The 20,175-nt window shown below is 41.3% G+C and overlaps 4 protein-coding genes across 5 annotated transcripts; 1 reads left to right on the top strand and 3 right to left on the bottom strand.

The window, feature by feature from the left end:
* Positions 1 to 192: 192 nt before the first annotated feature.
* Positions 193 to 2,784, bottom strand: LOC102711104 (non-specific lipid-transfer protein C6-like). 2 transcript variants are annotated; one of them, XM_015842323.2, is made up of 3 exons: positions 2,348 to 2,784; positions 1,633 to 1,677; positions 193 to 654 (listed from the first exon to the last, which is right to left on the bottom strand). In XM_015842323.2, exons 1-2 carry the CDS (start codon positions 2,703 to 2,705, stop codon positions 1,634 to 1,636), a joined length of 402 nt encoding a protein of 133 aa, XP_015697809.1. In that variant the 5' UTR covers positions 2,706 to 2,784; the 3' UTR covers positions 193 to 654; position 1,633. The 2 variants fall into 2 exon arrangements, with proteins under 2 accessions (XP_015697809.1, XP_006663001.1); XM_006662938.3 differs by lacking the exon at positions 193 to 654 and adding an exon at positions 1,244 to 1,517.
* Positions 2,785 to 4,540: 1,756 nt separating this feature from the next.
* LOC102703914 lies at positions 4,541 to 5,303 on the bottom strand (the record flags this gene model as incomplete). The annotated part of the gene is made up of 1 exon (XM_006663487.3): positions 4,541 to 5,303. A coding segment is annotated over one exon (750 nt), but the record flags the coding sequence as incomplete, so codon positions are not given.
* A 1,454-nt stretch (positions 5,304 to 6,757) lies between these two features.
* LOC102710822 (antimicrobial peptides-like) lies at positions 6,758 to 8,065 on the top strand. Its single transcript, XM_006662937.2, has 2 exons — positions 6,758 to 7,827; positions 7,903 to 8,065. The coding sequence occupies exons 1-2, from the start codon at positions 6,758 to 6,760 to the stop codon at positions 8,063 to 8,065; spliced, it is 1,233 nt and encodes a 410-aa protein (XP_006663000.2).
* A 3,392-nt stretch (positions 8,066 to 11,457) lies between these two features.
* LOC102710535 (protein ROOT HAIR DEFECTIVE 3 homolog 2) lies at positions 11,458 to 18,489 on the bottom strand. The gene is made up of 22 exons (XM_006662936.3): positions 18,266 to 18,489; positions 17,892 to 17,958; positions 17,624 to 17,726; positions 16,886 to 16,956; positions 16,718 to 16,781; positions 16,571 to 16,636; positions 16,414 to 16,461; positions 16,273 to 16,335; positions 16,141 to 16,197; positions 15,819 to 15,977; positions 15,613 to 15,681; positions 15,443 to 15,534; positions 14,761 to 14,839; positions 14,247 to 14,412; positions 13,719 to 13,843; positions 13,327 to 13,589; positions 13,113 to 13,209; positions 12,849 to 13,010; positions 12,660 to 12,764; positions 12,264 to 12,358; positions 12,018 to 12,114; positions 11,458 to 11,827 (listed from the first exon to the last, which is right to left on the bottom strand). The coding sequence occupies exons 1-22, from the start codon at positions 18,444 to 18,446 to the stop codon at positions 11,588 to 11,590; spliced, it is 2,469 nt and encodes an 822-aa protein (XP_006662999.1). The 5' UTR covers positions 18,447 to 18,489; the 3' UTR covers positions 11,458 to 11,587.
* Between the last annotated feature and the right edge of the window lie 1,686 nt (positions 18,490 to 20,175).

Raw genomic sequence — 20,175 nt, 5'->3', positions numbered from 1 at the left:
AAAAATATAGTCCCAAAAGTCATGGATTAGGGGCTAGCCAATAAATTTTGGGCTCAAAAAACATCTTCATCATCTCCAAGAGGTGTCTAAAAATATAGTCCCAAGAACTTTAAATATGTCAATTCATCATTGTGGCTCATTGTAACAACCATTTCAGCATATGCACGAGTCAAACATAATAATACTGACAACTCATTCAGAATTCAAAAATATATATTACATTCAAGGATAATTTTAGAACATAAATTGGCAAATGTTCAACTATTTTCCTGAAGTTAACGGGACTATAAGTAGGCGAGTGTTCTTATCAGAAGTAGCAAGCGTTTTGGGCTGTCCTGATAATGTGAAACAGAGCTGCACAAACAAAGATTTGAAAACAAAATGATTTTTAAAAAAAAGTTCATAAAGTTATGGTCAGAAAATAAATTATTTTCATTGCTATAATAAAGACTGAAATAGTTGTAGAATAAATTATTTTCATTGCTACCATGAAGACTGAAATAGTTGCATGATTTTTCATTCAAAGAGATATCGTTTGTATCCATTTGAATCATAAAAATGTACAACCATCTGGAGTAATTAAATAATGTGACCGGGGAGGAGGCCGGAGGGAGTCGTGCCGGGGAGGAGGCTGGAGGGCGGCGACGCCAATGCCTAATGTGGATGCCACAAAACAAAAAAAATGAGCGTCAGCTGAAAAGGTTGGCCGCGAAGGTACGACCCACTGTAAGGCCAAAATTTAAAATATATTAGTGTTTGGGGTTACTAAAAATTTGGGAGCTAATTTGGACAGCCGTTGAAGCAATATTTTTAGCCTCTAATGTCAATATTTATTTTTGGGACTTATATTAGGCACCTCTTGAAGATGCTCTTAAGATAACGGGGGAGAAAAAAGTTATAAAGGATAGGACAGAAGGTTGTGAAGGTCATTTTTGCACTAATCATGTGCTTAATATTAACATTTCCTTCAAAAATATAACATAATGTTCTTAGTGTTTTTTTAAACTATTATCATGGTTACTACTCCCATGTTTCACTTTAACATGTTTCGTTTCTTTAAGGAAAAAATATTTTTATGTCGACCAATTTTAAAGAAAAATATAGCAACATTCAAAAAACAATTGTGCTAGATTTAATGAAACTAAATAATGTTGTTTTATATATTGTCATCTAGATTTAGTCAAATTTAAAACAAATTGACTTTAAGAAACCAAAATGTCATGTAATGTAAAACGGAGGGATCATTGGTTCAATATTTTAATTAGTTTATTAATTCCTGTTGGCGACATATAGCACGAGTAAAAAGAGTACATGCTCCACGTTACATACTGTTTTTGACAATGTGGGTGCGCATGTTACAGAGTATACAACATACATCAATGTGTATATGGCAATAATCCCGTACTTAATCAACATGATATTCTGGTCCTGTATGCCAGAGGAACTTCATCTTGACTTCTCTTTAGATTTGTTGAAGTGATCCCTTCGGTACTAGCATTTATTCTTTTTCTCATATCCTAGGCATTTATTCATTAGAAACAGAATTGGTTTATTATGTCATGAGTCAATGTGGAAATTAAACATGGTCAACTATTTGTGAAAATAATTTTATAATTGTTGATGATGGTTTACCTCAGGCAGATGGAGCCGGGCAAGAGTAGAGAGGCGGCACACCACCTACACAAGTCAAGCATGATACATCACTACATCAGTTAGTACTTTTAAAATCTAAACTAAGTCCTAGTTAAACTAGAGGCTTTGAATTTGATCGTTTTTGCCATTTGTCTGGTTCTGGGCCTACAAACAAGAGGGAGCTCAGCGGCAAAACAATTTTCAAAAAAATGTTTGGTTTTTCCAAAAAAAAAAAATAAATCAAACGTCATATTTATAAAAAATATGAATAAAAGTTTTACATATGTGTTTTTAACTTTTTAGCGAACTAAAATCAAATGATAAAAAATAAACTACGTAAAGAAAAATTCCAATATCAACTTTAAAGTTAAAGTGAAAATTTAAATTTTAGCTTATAAGTATAACCAGAAGCAAAAGGATAAACCCAAAAACTTTAATTAGTTCTCACTCCAGTCATAAATAAGTGCTATTTCAGTTTTCTTTTCAAAGTTAACAATACATAACTTAACTTTGACATCTTATTTTTTTTGCATGAATCCAAAGCTAGTTGCATAAATGTTTTCCCTCTAGTTTTTTTTAATATAAATTTGACCATTCATTTTATTTTAAAAAAATTATCAATCTTCCTGTTGTATCAATTTTGTACATGTCATTTTAATGTGCCAAAAAGCTATATATTTTAAACGACAATAGTGGTCAATGTAAACTAGGGTACCTTTGTTGTTGGCGCAGGAGGCGATGATGTCCGCCGGCGGCGAGAGGGCGCAGATGTCGCGGAGGAGGGTGAAGGCGCGGTCGACGGGGATGTCGACGCCGATGGCGCGCTGCAGGGTGTGGTTCACGATGTGGCACAGGCACACCGCCTGCCCCTCCACCAGGGACCGCAGCCCATCGCAGCACCCCTCCGGCGCCGCCGTCGCCGCCGCGTCCTTGAAGAATGGCAGGCACGGGCTCAGCTCCAGAAGCGACTCCACGCACGTCTCCGCCGCCTCGCCGCCGCCCTCCGCCGCCGCCGCCGCGACCAGCACGATGGCTGCGATGGCTGCCATGGTGGCCTTGGTGTACGGTGCCATGTTTTGTTTAATTAACCTGAGCTTGCTATAGCTAAGCTTGGTTAATTGGAGTGATGAGAGCGTGTGTAGAGAGAGGCTTAGTGATGGTATCTATTTATATTGCTGTGCTTATGACTTGTTCACAAGAGTGCTCTATGATGTTGTGAAGGTTGCTAATTCATTAGCTGCATCTGCATGAAAATGGTGTGAATGTTCGGCTGAGTTAATTAGCAGACCTTTCTCAAAAAAAAAAGTTAATTAGCAGACCTTCGTTTCCACAGTTTTTGTTTGGTGTTACTATGTTCTTTTGTTACAAGGTTTTCTGGTTTTATATGGTTCTATCCGTGAAGCAACGTATATGTTTTATATATGTGTTCAAATATATTAACATTAGTATAATTGTAGGTAATGTTAAAACTTTTTTTACTACGGAGAATTTTTAGTGTTTGAGATCTTTGTAGTTTTGCTGGAACTAATTAAGTTGTTTCTGGGACTTCTAGAAACTAGATTGCTGCAGCTACTTATGTAATTGAAATGTTCTATACGGAACTGATCTAGGGCACGCAGAGTGCGTGTGTGCTGATTTAAGGGATTATATCGCGGGCGCAAAAACAAATGTCAGTATGGTTGTATTATAATTTAATTAATATGTTGGATTATCACGGCACAGTTTTCAAAGTTTCAACTAATGTGTTTTAGGTAAAGATTTTCTATATAAAAGTTTCTTATTTGACATTTAAAAAATAAAGAGAAATGTCTGGGGGTCTTCCGGCTAGCTCTACGAGGAATGGGTTAGCCAGCCGAGTTCGAAGTCTCACTTCTACCTATTTAATTAATAATTAATATTAGGTCCTTCTCTAGTATCCAATTTTTTTACATTTTAAAAATAAACAAAATTTTTACAACGTACTTTATAATAACTAATTTAATCTTTTATATCCTTAAATATAACTATCCTAGAAAGTCTTACAATTTAAAACGGATGTAGTAATATTATAACAAACAACAGTATAAATTTGGGAACATAAATTGTAATAATTAATTAGTTGGACCATCTAAAGAGAACTGATCATCTAAAGCAGTTTAATAATAAAATTTGCACCGGTCAAGTTAATCTTAATTGGTGTAGCTTTCAATAAATTTTGAAATAAATTTCAAAAATAAATTACACGTCAAGTCGAGAATAGTAAATTATGATCAACATATAAATGATTTAAGATGTGTATGTTGCCTTTATAAGCTTATAATTGAGAATAGTAAATTATGATCGATATTATAAACTAATTTAAAAATATAGGTGGCCTAGTGACTAATCGTACCGGCAGGTAAAACAACAAAAAATAAATTAAAAATGACTACTGAAAAAAAAGGCAAACATCAGTTCGTTTGTTTTTAAACAAACATGCAAAACATGTGTTTTTTTAAAACAAATAGAAACAGGATCCTACCGCTACAATGATTTTTTATTTATCACGTACCTCGATGTAATTATCTGAGATCAATAAAAGCTTCCTTTATGAAAAAAAATAGGTAAACGAGGTGGGACTAAACTAAAACAAAACTAGTTGACATTCAGACTAAAATCAAACCTAAGGGATGGGTTCAAACAGCTAAGGCATTGATTACACAACCATTGAATCTCAATTACTCTATTGATATTTGCAAGAAAGATTATTTCCTACAACTTTACTACGAAGTTGTCATTAGAAGAAAATTCGACATGAGAATTGCAACTGAATCAAAACAGTTAAAAGAACTGGTACAAATAACAAAAATGCAGCAACTTAACTTTCTCATTCACCCTTCAGTTTTCCGCTCGTAAATTTACACATAAATTGGTTAAACAAAAAAAATTTAAAAAGCTACTTCTTACACAGGAAGAATCTTTGCAAAACTAGGTGTAATCCATACGGGGGCCGGAAAGTTGGACCAAAGCTGAGGAGCCACAAGTTCCTCTCTGCTATTAGTTTTCAAATCAAACAATCCAACGTCACGACGGTTCTCCCTAAATCCAAATAGCCAGAGATCATTGTCATCAGCAAAATATGTATAATTCTCCTTAAGACTTCGGTATTCCTTGGTGCTGAGACAGAGTGATTGGTTAAGGCCCAGAAATAACGCGTGGCCATCCAGGTTTTTTATCTCCACGCGCTTTTTCTCCGTGGCATCAATACTAAATATCTTAATTTCCCCAGTATTCCGCGCATCCGGGTCATCCGGATCGTCATTGTTGCCGTACAACCTCCAGACGTTCAGAAGACCACCCCATGGAGCTCGTACAATGTACATCTTGTCACAAAAAGAATAATGTGGTGCCTTTCCAATGATCGTCTTCATGGTGACCACGGGGCCACTGAGATCGAACACGTGTACCTCCCCCTCTGTGCATGCATACAAATGGCCATCCACGTAGATGCAATCATCGTAGAAAGTGTGTGGTGGAATCCAGGTCCACTCATCGTCCCCAACCCTCGCGAACGAAAGCTGGGACAATGGGCAGTGGATCAGCACCACGAGGTAACTTTTTGCGGATGTATCAAAAAACACGAAGGCCTTGTAGTACATATAGTCCCGTAGCTCGCCAAGGGTGAAAACTGATGGCTCGCCAAGGGTGAAAAATATTTTTTAAGTCGCTCATATATTTGGCGCTCACTTTGGTGGGCTGCAACGGTATACATTTTGGGTTTGACCCTTGCGACCAATTTCCCTTTTTTTTCGAACGTGCAAAAGATTTACACGTCAATATATTAGTAGGAAGAGTTTTGACGACTAATTTCCGTTCACGCGTAAATACAGAAGAAAGTTTGTTGATCACATATTCATCAAACTTCTTCCGTTGTTCATTACCATGCATGTGTCGCAGCTAAAATATTTAGCTTCCGTTCTAATTAGCAAAAAAAAAACATCTATGAATTGATTGGAAATCTCCCTAAGACCAATAAACTAGAATTAAATTTGAAATTTGAGCTTGTCAGCTTAAGCATTTCAACTCAGCAATGGTTCAACCCTCTGCTTGAAATTTCAACATTGAGTATCAAACCCCATATGTGCTACTTGAAAACCCAACCAACCATGTCACTCCATCGTGCAATTTTCTGATTGAAGTAGAAATTTCAACTCAGGTTCTGTTCGAGACCGAGGGAAAAGAGAGGAAAAACTACTCGATTTCTATATACACCCTTCCCTCATAGTTAAACTGTGTATTATACAAAACAATTGTTTCAAAAGAACATATTAATTAATTTTTCGAATTTAAAATAATAAGTACTTAATTAATTATAAGCTAATTTCTTCTCCTTTTTCTTTCCCTTCCTCTCAATAGCCAAAATTAAAAGGCACGCCTAATCCTCTGAGAATAAATACATAGTGATTGTTCAGATTTATTCCCAGAATCTAGATTGGTGAGTAACCATTCCAATGGTTATTTGGCTATGTACATCCGTTTAGATTAGAGGCCGATTTAATCCATTACGCAGAAAAAATCATTCCAACGGTCATGAACTCATGATCGATTCTGCCGGGCCTAGTTTAACCGGAGCACGTGGAGGCCCAGCCCAAATTAGGCCCACCATACCATTTACCAGGCGGCCCAGGAAAGGAAGCCCAATACCGGACGGCCCAGGAAAGATAAGCCCAATACCGGACGGCCCTGGCTGCATATCCAGCTCGTCGTCCCTTCCCCAGGTGAGTTCAGCTCCTCGTACGCACACGCCCGCCATGGATGGCGACGACAAGGCATGGCCAAGAAACGACGAGCTCCACCTACTCCCGCGCTAGGCGTCGCGTCCCACCGCGTAACAGCTGCACAGCATCCCGCCCCTACCTGCCAACTCGCACCTACCACCCCTCTCCGATATCCCCGCGCGAGCGCGACGTGGGCTCGCTGCATGCGGCCATGGCGACCACGTCGACCCCGCGCGTCGCCACGTCCCCGGCCCGCCGCCTCCGGCGCTCCGTCATGCTTAAATGCCGCGCCTCCCCCCGCCCCGATCCTCTATCGCCATCCCCACCACCGGTCACTCCCTCGCTCCTCCTCCTAGGCTCCTGCTGGTGTCGTAGGCGTGTGGGCAGCCATGGGCGTCAAGTGGAAGGGCGGTGGCGTGGTGTGGTTCCTCCTGCTCGCCGGCCTGCTCCTCCTGACGGTGGCGGCGGTTGCTGCTGCGGAGGATGAGACGGCGATGGAGGCCGGTGGCCGCCGGGACCTGCAGGAGAAGCTCCGGTGGTGCAAGAGGCAGTGCCGGTGGGAGGCCGGGCAAGACACGCGGCAGCGGAGGGAGTGCGAGGAGCAGTGCGAGCGGCAGCAGCAGGACGACGACGACGACGCCGCCGCCGCCGGAGAAAACACGAACGGCGCCGGCAAGGAGTGCCGCCGCGAGTGTCGCGCCTACCGCGACGAGCCGTGGCGGAAGCAGGAGTGCGTGAGGCAGTGCGAGTGGCGCCACCACGAGCGCCAGCATCATGGCGGCGGCGGCGGCGACTGCAGGGAGCAGTGCGAGCACCAGCAGGACTGGTGGGAGAAGCAGCGCTGCCTCATGGACTGCCGTCGCCGGCGACAGGAGCAGGAAGAGGAGGAGTACGGCAGCGGCAGCGTCAACCACCATGGCGGAGAGCACTGCTACACGCAGTGCCGACACCACCACGACCAGTGGAAGAGGCAGCAATGCATCGAGAAGTGCAGATACCACCAGGGCCAACAGGACGACGTTGAGGTCGAGGACGACAGCTATGGCGGGGATCGCTGCCGCATGCAGTGTCAACACCACCATGACCAGTGGAAGAAGCAACAGTGCATGCAAGACTGCAGACGCCACCACCATGGCCAAGAGGACGACGTCGAGGAAGATGACAACCATGGCGGCCATGGAGACCAGTACTGCCGTAAGCAATGCCAACACCACCATGACCAGTGGAAGAAGCAACAGTGCATGCAGGATTGCAGGCGCTGGCGCAAAGAACAAGAAGAAGACGACGGTGTTGAGGAAGAAGACAACCACGGCGGCCATGGCGACCAGTACTGCCACAAGCAATGCCAGCACCACCGCGACCCATGGAAGAAACACCAATGCGTGGAGGAATGCAGGCAGCGGCGCCAGGAGGACGACGGCGTCGAGGATCACAAGCACGGCGGCCGCCATGGCGACCAGTACTGCCACAAGCAATGCCAGCACCACCCTGACCCATGGAAGAAGCAACAATGCATCCAAGACTGCAGGCACAGGCGCCAGGAGGACGACGACGGCCATGGTGGCGACGACTACTGCCGCAGGCAATGCCAGCACCACCGCCACCAGCACGAGAGGCAGCAGCAATGCATGAGAGATTGCCACGAGCGCCATGGCTGGGAGACGGTGGCTGATGAAGCCATCCTCCAGGCAGTGTAAGCAAACTAGCTCACCGGGTGTAGCCTAGCTAGGTTAAAATTTCCATGGTCCTGGAGCTAGAACAACTACTGCTCGTGCACACACACATGTGTACAGCTATGTACGTAAGAATGGTGTGGTGCACGCAAGGAGGAAGATGAATAAGGAGCAGTGCATGGCAATGGCTCTCTGAGAAGAGAGCTGTATCTGAGGAGACATGGAAGGCTAGCTATTCTACATGTACATGTATCCGGTTGCAGTACACTTGTGCTTCAAGAGGCTATGCAATGATGTAAGTGGTATGAGATAAATAAAGTGAGAACTGATCTTTGCTATGTAAGCGATGGAGGGATGACAGCATAAAGTTTTTTGGGTTAATTAGATCCATCTCATTATAAATTTTTAAATTTTTCAGTATTAAAAAATATATATCATTATTATTCATCATTATAATTTTAGAACTATTTGAAATATACCCCTTCATCCTTTCGGTGTATATTTTAAAAAAATTAGACTATATTGAATATTGTCTCTCTACTATTCACTACTGCACCCTTTATACCCTTTATATACTCTTTATAAGTGCAAAGGACTACACCATTTAACCATTTATAAGTGCATAACCATTTATAAGTGCAAAGGACAGTTTGGTCTAAATTTTTTTTCTAATGACATATCTTAGTTTTTATATTATAATGGCATCCTTAAATGGTATATTTTAAAACTGGAAAATTTATCAAATTTTTTTTTCTAATGACATATCTTAGTTTTTATATTATAATGGCATCCTTAAATGGTATATTTTAAAACTGGAAAATTTATAATGATATGAATCTAATAAATCCAAGTTTATTTATGCCCAAGTGCAATGTTACGTAATTTACTATACATTCATAAAATTTGGTAAGTTAGATTATAATGCTAGTACATAAACGTACATGTCTATTTGATTTAATTAACTATAAATTCATAAAATTTGGTAAGGACGGACCTAGAAGGCTTATATAAGTGAGCATCACATGTTTCAGCTGGAACTGGAATATGAACGCAGGGAGGCTTAAGTTAACATGCAATATTATCATTTGCAGCAATTAATTAACTTAACAGCTGATGGAGAAGGTTGTGATTCACTTATATATACTTCATCAACGTAGTAGGTAAGCTTATCACCGTTGATTTTTTATGGATATTTTTGTCATTTGTTTAAGTAAGATGGAGGGTCACTTTAGTCATTTAAATTAATTGGGCTGAGTTTGACCGTAGGGAGACCCAGCACTGGTGTGGTCAATTTAATAGGTTGTGACAAAACGCAAAAAGAAAAAATCTCCCTCACGTAGCAACTAGCGGATGCAATCCATGCCGAAGGATTTGGATTTTTTTTCTCAACATGCAGCTAAAGAAACAACACACGAAACAAAGGGCGAGATGAAGAGTTAGCAAGCCAGAACTTTTGCTCTTAATGGAGAACGGGCATCGAAGTCCTGCTGATGATCGAGAATGGTAGCGGCAGCAACGTCTATTGTTGATGCAGAAGGGAGTCACCGAGCTTTATTGTTGATGGAAAATGGTAGCACCAATGTCGGCCAGGGGACGGTCAGCCACGGTGGTGGCCGGGCTGATGCTAGATCTAGGCAGCGACAGGGAAGAGGTCACCGGTAATGGATGGCGGTGGTCGGGAGGGCGCTGGATGGCAACGGTGGCCGGATGGGCACGGGCTGAAGGCGATGGCGGCGGTTTGTGCTGCTCGTCATCGGTGGCGGAGGCGTATGAAGGAGTAGGTGGGGGCGGCTGGACCGGTGGGAGACGGCGGCAACACCGTCGCGGCTGGCAATGGCAGCGGAGCCTAGTAGCGCGGCAGCTGCTCTAGGCCCCTAGCCATCCCCTTCTCACGGTTCGTGCGCCTATCTACCTTAATTGATGATACCCAAAGTTAATTAATTATTTACAACAATGGCATGAAAATTTTTTCCGATAATAGTCTTATACTACACTACTACGCGATCTAATAGTTATAATATAAATTCACCTAGACCATTGGATGAGCTGTATTGGACGGCTAACGTATATCTTAAGGTACACTAAAAAATCCATCAAGGATCAATTATCACTGCCCATAGAAAAAAACGGATTCTTTAGGTATTGAAAGAAGCGGCGGTTTTCGTGACACTTAGGGTAAGGAGGGAAGCGTTGTTTTTTTACTAGGGTGGGAAGGATTACAGACGACTCCGCTGATATATGCTACCTCCGTTTCAACGTAAGACTTTATAGTATTGGTTAGATTCTTATATCTTTCGCTAGATTTTTATAGTTGTTAATAAATATAGATATATATACAAACAATATATATTTATTCTAAACATGGTCAAAATATTTTGCAATTATAAAGCAAATGGAGCAAAGAAATAATGAAAACAAAAGCACACCAACAAGCTAGTAGTCTTATACGAGCATTGATATGTCGTTAGTGTAATGCGTGTTTCAGGGGAAAAAAAGAACAGATTGGGAAAATAAATGACTTGATGGCAGATGATAAAAAGAACTAAAAGATATAAAGAACATAGTTGCATATACAATGGAAAATTAAATTGGAAATAGTAACATATTTGCATCAACAAAACCTTAACTAGATTCTTCAACGTGATATAATTATATATAACCAATCGATCTGTTAATACCTCACTGATAGTCTGCTTGTATGCACTTCGTTTGATCATTCTAATCCACCAATCTACTAGTAATTTATTACAAAAATCTCCGTAATTTGATCATACTATAATGATCACTCTAATTTAGTTTAAACACTATTATTAGTAACATCTCCGATACTAAGAGATTAAGGCCAGCAAGCTGATGGCCACAGCAAAGGCAACGATACAGGACCCTACTGCCGCACCAGCCGCCCCATGTGAGGTTGGCGGTAGCTGCGATGGCATGGGCGATGGCGAAGTGAACGACGGCTGGGACGATGGCATGGGCGGCGGCGAAGTGAACGACGGCTGGGACGACGGCATGGGCGCCTGCGGCAGCGAAGGCGCCGCCACCGGAGACTGCGCCGTCGGCTTGGCCGCCGGAGGCTGGGGCGACGAGGCCGCAGTTGACGGGGATCTCGAGGGCGTGGGTGACGTTGACGTCGTAGCCGGTGGAGCGGCCGTAGACGCCGTTGGCGATGTAGCAGAGGCAGAACGGGTCGGCGTCGAACGCGCCGCTGTACGCCGCGCAGCACTCCGGCGACGCGTCCCGTGCGCCGCGGAACATGAAGTCCTCGCACGCCCGCAGCCCGCTCAGAGAGTCACGGCAGTACTCGGCGCCGGTCGCCGCCGCCGCCGCGGCGGCGAGCACCGCGAGGACGAGGAGGAGAGGAGAACTTGAACGCGCCATGGCGGTGGAAATGGAATCGATCGAACGGTTCTAACTTTTTGCATGTCGGAGAATAGAGGCGCGACGCGTGTATTTATAAGGTCTGAGGCGGATGTTTTCTTTTTTTCACAACAAGTCTCTCTTGAAGACTCGAATGTTTCTTCTCCAGGGATGTTCTATGAGGATTCAACACTCATCATCACTGTTGGAGTCCACCGAAGAGTATGATGACAATGAATCTGGAACCTGGTATTGAACCTGAGCCTGTTGTTCCGCCTGGTTCTTGAAGCTTTGAGGATGGAGCGGTGGGCGATGTCGAGGTGGGTGCGAGGAGCTCTTGTGGTTGTGACTCATGTTGATGACTGCTGTTATGATGTCCATTAATGTGGGGAGGAATCCTGATGTAATAGTTAAAAGACCTGACAGCTGCATATGAAAGAACATACTTGAGATTAGTTCCAATTTGTCACACGATTCGGTTGCACAGAAATTTAAGAGCAGATACTGCCTGATGAAACAAGCTAAGGTGATCCAGCCTTAACTACTTTCTAGCAACAACTTTGGCTCAATGCACCAGCATATAATTTATGGGAAACTGAGCAGTGTACAATCTTACCGTGCCATGGCGAAAATAGGCTGTGATGTCATATTGCAACCATAGAGCATAGGATACTACGAAGGCAATGAAGAGCCCCAAAAGGTATAAAGGGTTCCTGTCCAAGAGTTCATGAACAAAGAGAAGATACTGGTTAGTGGTTACATATGTTAAACTGTGAAGTTTGGGTTTCTAAGTTTATGCATTAACGCAACAGTGAGTCCTATCCTTCACAGGGGACAAAAGCTGCTTCATTGAGATGATTACCTTAGAAGAAACATAAATTCATTGTAACCTAAAATTGCAAGAAGCATAATAGTCCATGCAGGTGGCAGCCAATTGTTGCTACGTCTGTGCGCTTCCTGGTGGAAGACAATTTAGAAGAATTTGGTCAGCACGGAGCACCAATGACCGGATAGAATATCATAAATGGAGTTTCACATAATGGACAAAAAAGAACATATTCTATGAAACGCTTATCACTTGTTTGGTTTTTTTAAGGGCTTTCAGGACCTCTGAAATTGGCAGGGTTCATGGTTCATAATAAGAAAACAAGAGATTCAGTTCCATTTCACCTATCATTTTGATTATAAGAGATCAGAATTATGTAACAGCCCATCTCAATTGGATAAGCACTTGAGCATAAATGACCCAAGAATATACCTGCATAGAAATTGCTTGTGCGACAGCATACTCTGTCTCTGCGTTGAATTGCCTCCAGATGGATTTACACTGCACTGGTGTGATCAGCGTATTCTTTGGTGGCACCTATATAGACATGAAAATGTTACTGACTTATTTCTCATGTTTGCCCCTTGCATATCACAAAATTTTAAATCTAAGTGCCAGCACCTCCTCCCATGTGCTTGAAGCAAGAGGATCAGATGTGAATTCGATACTCCTCTTCTGTGATAGTGGTCCCCCATCTACAAGAGCAGTAATCAGAGCCCGATCTATTTTATCAGGTTTATCATCCAACCGTATAGCTGCCATTACTGATAGAAGTCTTAAAGCCTGCAGTGTGAACATGGTATGTGGATCATGTTTCTACATCATAGATCAGGACTTCACCCAATAAATGGTGCAAAGTTGATTTAACAGGAAAAAATAATTTACCGCTATACGTGCTTCTCTAGTGATTGCACGTATGTCTTCGTTTCCTTTCCATGTCCTAGGCATGGAATCCTTATCACGGCTCAACACAGTGGAAAACCTACAGTCCAATAAAACAGGTAGAGACAAGATAAATTGCAAAAATTTTAAGTGTAATCCCTGAAAAATCTATAATTGCTAATATGTTTCATCCAAAAATAACAGTAACAAAGTATACCTTTCTCTCATACGCATTAGAACATTCCCAGCTTCTTCTCTAGCTTTCTCTTCTACTATACCTCTTGCATGTTCTCTTAAGTCCATCATCATCTTTTGAGTAGTTGTCTGGTCTAGTTCAAACTCTGAGAGGGATGCTGAGAATGCCAAAATAGCATTTTCAGTCTCACGCCTATAAAGTCTTCTAATGCATGCCCAAGAGTCTCTTTCAGCAGTTTCCAGGATTGACTGTATAGGTCCAGCAAGCGCATCCAAGAGCTTTTTCTGAACATAACAAAAGGTCCAAGAATGAGGACGATTTTTAAAAATTCACTGCAAAAGCTTGTGAAATGAGGAATTCTAGGAACATGCTGAAACTCAAGAATATACTGCACGGTGTGTATGAAAAATAACCTCATAATTAGCCTTTAGCTCAGCTAGTTTTGTTCCCCGGACAGATGTTGCATGAGCTTTTATATGCTGCTCCAATTTGCTCCGAACTTTTGTGGTGTCCCACTCCGCGTGCTTAACCAAAGCATCTGCATAAAATGGATTAAATTCATATTTGTGTATTTTAGACCGAAGATACAGGGAAGATGAGATCCTAATCACATTACTTCAAACTTCTAGGGATTCACTTATGTTGGTATTGCAGGTATTTCTAATATAATCTGAATGCACAAACCATTTATAAACGTCTAATGTTCACACGAGATGGTTGGCAGGAGCAGGAATGAGAACTGGACCTTAAGAAAAGATCAAGAAGCAAATCTTCATAGTACTAGTCCTCGAATGGTTTTAGACATTCATTAACTGTGAAACTATCAAATGAGCACTAAACTATGGAAACTTGGCTTTCGCAGGACCAAAAATGACAGCAAAAAATAGGTCAGCATGTCACATATTGTTAGCCCCAAGCTATCTTGGCCGTGGTTTGCTTACCTCTCAATCCAGCATCAAACTTTTCCATTGATGACTGCGCACAATAACGAGCTGATGCTGCAAATCCCTCACTGCTCTTTAATGATTGTTCTAGATCACTTTTGAATTTGTTGAGAACCACATGATGCAGGTATTCTAACATTTTCTTGAAAGCAGGATATGTGTGCTGCAAAACCCAAGATTTATGAGACCAGTTGATGAAATAAGGACAAATAAAACAGTTATTTTGCAGGGCCTTTGTTGGAATCTATGTGCATACATTTGCAGTCCATTATTTGAAATGTCGTGAACAAGAACTACTTATTAACTATGTACATCCTTTTCCTCTTAATGAAAATCTGGTTGGTTGGCCTTCAGCCGACCCAGCGAAAAAAAAGGAACTACTTATTAAGAAAAAGCAAACATGTTTTCCTAGCTTGACTAATGTCATCTCCACAACCGAACACCATCATCTGGTTAAATTACTTTCTCTAAGTCATTACTGGAATTACTAACATGGAAATGAGTTACTCACTTTTAGGATTTCAGATTCTAACTCCTGGCGTTTAGCAGTCCTCACATCCTCATCAAAATACATGGCTTCTGTATCATACCTGCAGGAAAATGTAGTAAGTTGAGACTATCAGAACACAGAACAAAATTGAGTAAATATTTGTTGCATGTGCAACCTGAGAACTCTATAATTTTTCCTTTGTGGCATCCATAAACCCAAATATAGTCTATTTAGTAATATAGTAACAGAAATTTCCAAAATCATTGAAACAAGAAAAAAAAGATAAGGGCACAAAGGAATATCCTTTTTTCATATCTATATCACTTAAATATAAATTGTGCACCTCATCATTCTATTAGTGATGAACCAAGATCCATAAAACAAATATTGAAGGGGAAAAGTATGCCAAGGGTCTCAAAAGACAATAAGCACATCCCAACTAACAAATAATACATATATAAATAGTCCAGTAGAAAAGACACAAAGTTCATGAGAAAAAAGCACATCATAAAAAATCCAAGAACTGCAGGGGAAAAAAAAAGGCAAACATACTGCATGAGAGAAAGAAGCTTTAGCATTAACTTGCAAAAAAATAGATAGCACAGAATAAAATTAGCAAGTTAGTGGACATGTTAAGCAAGACAGAAGCACAAGACTTAACGAACTTTGTAAGGATAAATGGATAATTAGTCATATCACTCACTCAGATAGATAAAAGTCAAGAATAGAATTAAGCTTCTTTCCAAAGCCTGGTACTAAATCAGAATTTACAGCTGCTTCTAGCTCCAACCAGCCCTGCAGAGAGGAACAATTAATTCTCATGGTATCAATTAAATAAAATAATGTAGAGCTACAACAATGAGAACATGATACCTTGTCAGACATGAAATGTTTGAACTTTTCATCCGCAATCTCTTCACATCGAACAGTAGCAACCATGACCTACAATAAATATATATAACAGATAAAATATGATATATAATTTGCAACTAAGTTAATGGAATGCTAAACAGGTAATGCCTATAATGCAAGTTTAGTTGTTGAAATGACAATCAAAAGCACCAAAAGGCACAACAAACCTTGTGGGCAGGAAGGTTGAGGTCCTTGTTCTCCCGTATTACTTTCCAGATCTGGAGTGCACTAAGACAAAAACCTGAAGCAGGAATAACACCTCTTCTATCAGCTGCTAGACCACCTGGAGCGATTGAATGAATAAATCTCTGCCTGAGTTGCCCAACCTGTAGAAAATAAAAGTTATAGTACAGCATGACAAAGTTATCCATCATTAAAGTGACAAGCTTGCAAGTTGTAATTTTCATTCTGTTGTGGATGCAATCAAGCAATCGGTAGAAAGAACATTCTGTTGTACAGGATAAAAAAGTGTTTTATCTTACACCATACCTGCTCCTTAAATAGTTCTTCTTTCTCTTCGTAACTTGACAAAGCAGTGACCTCCACCTTTATATTACAGAAAATTTATATCAGTTTATATATGCAACTTCCACTTCACAAAACCATGCACTGAGCACTGACATTGAAGAATTCACTTAGTGCAGCCTCCTTGTAAACTTCCGGTTTCCGAACAGCATCCCATATCTGAAAGAACAGAAGAAATGAAAAATTTTAGTGACGCAATGAGGAAAGGCAAGTGAGCTGAACATAAGACATAAACACCTTCTGGATATCCTCCTTCAGAGCTTGGGATAGATAATCTAGTGGAGTCTGCGAAGACAAGACAAATAAAAATTCATACAAATTAAGAATGTCTGCCCAAGAAATAGGAGGAAAATATTTTGTAAATCTTATTTGTTTTTATCTGAACCATCTGAACCTTTGTTTTGTCGCGAATAACAAGTAGCAGTGTTGTTTTGCGGGGGCTGAATAGGCGCATCAATACCTTAAATAGAAAGAGAAAATCGAAGATATTAAAATATGTAATTGAGCCAAAGGCATGCTAAGTGTCAGAGGAAGAGGTTACCTCGAATATTGTTTTTAACAGAGGCCTATTAGCTGCATGTTCTCGGCCTATGTCATGACACCACCTATAGAATGCATATTCACCAAGACATATTAGAAGGTTGAGAAATCTCTGACTCATTAATGTTATAGCTCACTAATAAAAGTATCGAACTATAAAGAAGCTTACAAATTTATCATAACAATATCTGACACTGCCAGAGCAAAAAGGGAACTCTGCTTCTCAAAGGCTGTATCATCCTGCAAGTATAACAAATGGAATTCGGATGAGACCTGAATGTGATGTAGCTTCATAGAGAATGAATGGTTCACAGATATTGATAAATTGAAAGTGCAAGATATAGATCATCACTCTAAAAAAAAGAGGTGTCACAATTTAGTGCAAAAATGACAGTGACAGATACTAAAAGTTGTTGCTAGAAATCATAGCTGAAAGTGTTGAAGATGAATGTGTATGGAACTAGTGTGAATGCGTGATTTTTCTGCATTTCTACTAGATGCTCCCATGAATCTGTACAAGGTGGTTAAGTATTTGTACCACAGAGACATAACAGCATTTACGGCTCATTGAAGACCAAGTTCTGATGACATTCACTCCACAGCAATTATTTTGGAAAGGAGGCCTTAAGGTCCTCGCAGAGAACTAACTGAGAGAGGATGCCGCATGTGCATAAAGCTAGTACTGAAAACAACTTTTTTTTTTCCACAGACCAAATATTCAGGTATACAGGACTACCGATACTAATTAACCAAAATGGAATCAACATATTAGTAACAAATAAACCATCAAAATATCTTACAGAGAGAAATGGCTTGGAAAAGCTGTAATCAGAATCTTACACGAGAAAACATGGCATGGGAGGTTTTCTATTCATAAATATTAAAACAAAATCATAAAACTGCCAACCTCTCCTCTTTCCCTGCCGTCCGTACCCTCCAAATCCATGACAACAGTAAACGGCTCAATGCCAACAGCTTTGGCAACCCAAATTCCCTTGGTGGTCTGGCTCCTGGAAACAAGCAAGCAATCAAACAAGGGAAGAAAAAAAAAGGCAGCAGCATCAATCCATCATCTGCAGCTCCAAATGTGAAACGCCACAATGAACCGACCAAATACAATCGAAGATAAAACCAGAGAGGCAGTGCGCATTTCGGTAGCAGCAACTAATGTTTACCTCCCTTTCAAGGCATCCATCTCTGTGAAGCTTGTCCCGAAGAGATGGTTGAGCAGGGTGCTTTTCCCTGGCCGAGCAACAAGGCAAGCATCACATCAGAGACCAAACCCACAAACAAATTTGTCTAGTAAATCGGTGCAAAATACTTGAAAAAAAAAGGTGAAAATCATACGGCGCAACACCTAGGAACAACATAGGCTACTGGCACCATATATCCAATCTCACCAACCACACGAATCTACTGCGCGCAGAAGCAGAAGCAGAACATAGCACAGCAGAGGGTACTCTGCTCTCCGCAAGGAGGAGCGGGGGTGGTGCCGTGGTGATCGTAGCCAGGGGGAGAAGGAGGAGGAAGGGGAGTTCGTTGGCCTCACCGCTTCCCTGGGGCCCGACGATGGAGACGACGGCGTAGGAGAGCCCCCGCCCCAGGAGGCCGGACCCCGGCCCGAACCACGCCATCGCCTCGCCGTCCATCTCCCCGTCCGCCCCCACCACCTGCGTCGCGTGGCAGCTCCTCTCCCTCTCCCCTTCACCGCCAGAGATGGAGACCTCCATGGCCGCCGCCACCACCACCACCGCGCTAGTGACCCCACGCCGTGGATGGAGCAAGCAGAGCTCCCGACGAGGCGAGCTCCTCCGCCGCGAGAGCGCGCGCGAGAGAGAGAAAGAGGAAAGAGGAGGAAACGGAGGAGGGATACGTGGCAGCGCGAGCGGGGTGGGGGGTTTTGTACGAGGGGAGAAGAAGGGGGAGGAAAGGGATGGCGTGTCGAGGAAGAGGTAACGGCGGAGAGGGTCCAGGGGGTTCCATCCAACGGCGGATCTGCACATGGCATGGAAGGGGAACGGAGCGTTTTGTGTCTTTATTTTGTCGAGGTGGCGAGTTGCAAACAGATAACATAAATATTTTAAGTAGTATGATTTTTTATCCATATCTAACAAAACAACACTAATGTGTTTTTTTATGAAACAGAGAAGATTACCTAATTTTTTACAACTACTTGATTGTATAAATGATAAAATTAACTGTCATAAAGTTAAAAATATATAAATGGTAAAATTTTGTATTTTTTGTAAAAATAATTATACCTTTTAGTATTAAAGGAAACATGTGAAAAAGTTGATAATTATATATATAGATGGACAAGAAATTTGGCGGTTTGAGGGTGACAGCAAGGGTTAGGATTCCTCTTATTTGTCTTCGGTGATGATGAATGAGAGATAGCATAGTCTACAGGGGATTTGCGAAAGTGTTCAACTGGGTTTTGTTGGTGTCGGAATGGGTGGATGTTTCTGGTTCATTTGCAGTGACGCAAACAACAGGTCATGCATCAACGTTTATAAGCGACTATCTACGTATAATTTGACAGGAAAAAAACCCTGCAAAATCATGTGAGCTCTATTGTATTGAGATTCGTGCAACACCTTCTTCCCCTGAAAACAAGATCAGTTCTTCCCAGGGTTGGCTCAATGTTTTCGAGGGCCCCAGTGAATTCGGCAGTATAGTCCCTTAAAGACTTATATTATATAAGCCATGGTCGGCTATTTTACCTTTTATCAAGAATTTTATTTTTATCCATTTATCATTAATAGTGTTTCTATTGTATATATTGCTGTGATTTAGAACAGAGGGCAAGACCGCAAATGATAAAAAATACAAGGATAAAAATGAAATTTCTGACAGGGGTAAAATGGTACAATAATGACTGATTTAACACCGTTACTATCCTTCATCTAAAAGAGGGACATACTGTTGATTGAGTTAAAAAAAACAAGGATAAAAAAAACCTAAAAAAGAGGAGTAAAATCAATATTAGAGATCAAAACATGGGTAATAACGCAATTGTCCTTTTTAATAAAGTACTAATACGCATACTTAAATTTTACGCTGAAATATTTGGTAAATCGAGAACATGACGCCTAGATATACTAAATTTTATATTAAAAAATATGATAATTAACTCCTGGTATCGTCTTAAGATTATAAAAAAAATATCTTTTACGGAATCAACATCTGAATGCAGCTTCTCGATCAACTACAGCACAATGCAGCGTGCCTGCCGCCTGTACGAAGTAAAAAAGTAAGGTCTCTCGAGAATTTTTTGAATTTTGAATTTTATTTATTAAATAATTCACAAATTTAATTTTTCATTCAAAAATCACAAAACTAATATCCTGTCGCCCTTTAAGAGAACGGAAAGATGACGTGACAAACGGCAACTCGGTCCCGAGTGACGGCCGAAAACGGCGGCGCGGCAAATTTTACATTTAGACCCTTACCGCCCTC

The sequence above is a fragment of the Oryza brachyantha genome, chromosome 11, assembly GCF_000231095.2.
Source record: "Oryza brachyantha chromosome 11, ObraRS2, whole genome shotgun sequence".
NCBI lineage: Eukaryota > Viridiplantae > Streptophyta > Magnoliopsida > Poales > Poaceae > Oryza > Oryza brachyantha.
The sequence above is the reverse complement of the archived record's forward strand: the minus strand, read 5'-3'. Positions and strand labels throughout refer to the sequence as shown.

What these genes read in the sequence shown, in the direction of transcription:
- LOC102710535 (XM_006662936.3), bottom strand. Translation starts at nt 18,446, where the DNA reads ATGGAGGTCTCCATCTCTGGCGGTGAAGGGGAGAGGGAGAGGAGCTGC. An exon ending in AACATTTCATGTCTGACAAG is followed by an intron (nt 15,535 to 15,612) that starts GTATCATGTTCT and finishes TCCTCTCTGCAG; the next exon opens with GGCTGGTTGGAGCTAGAAGC. An exon ending in CTTGACTTTTATCTATCTGA is followed by an intron (nt 14,840 to 15,442) that starts GTGAGTGATATG and finishes ATTTTCCTGCAG; the next exon opens with GTATGATACAGAAGCCATGT.
- LOC102711104 (XM_015842323.2), bottom strand. Translation starts at nt 2,705, where the DNA reads ATGGCACCGTACACCAAGGCCACCATGGCAGCCATCGCAGCCATCGTG. An exon ending in CTCCTGCGCCAACAACAAAG is followed by an intron (nt 1,678 to 2,347) that starts GTACCCTAGTTT and finishes TGACTTGTGTAG; the next exon opens with GTGGTGTGCCGCCTCTCTAC.
- LOC102710822 (XM_006662937.2), top strand. Translation starts at nt 6,758, where the DNA reads ATGGGCGTCAAGTGGAAGGGCGGTGGCGTGGTGTGGTTCCTCCTGCTC. An exon ending in GGCGGCCGCCATGGCGACCA is followed by an intron (nt 7,828 to 7,902) that starts GTACTGCCACAA and finishes CTGCAGGCACAG; the next exon opens with GCGCCAGGAGGACGACGACG.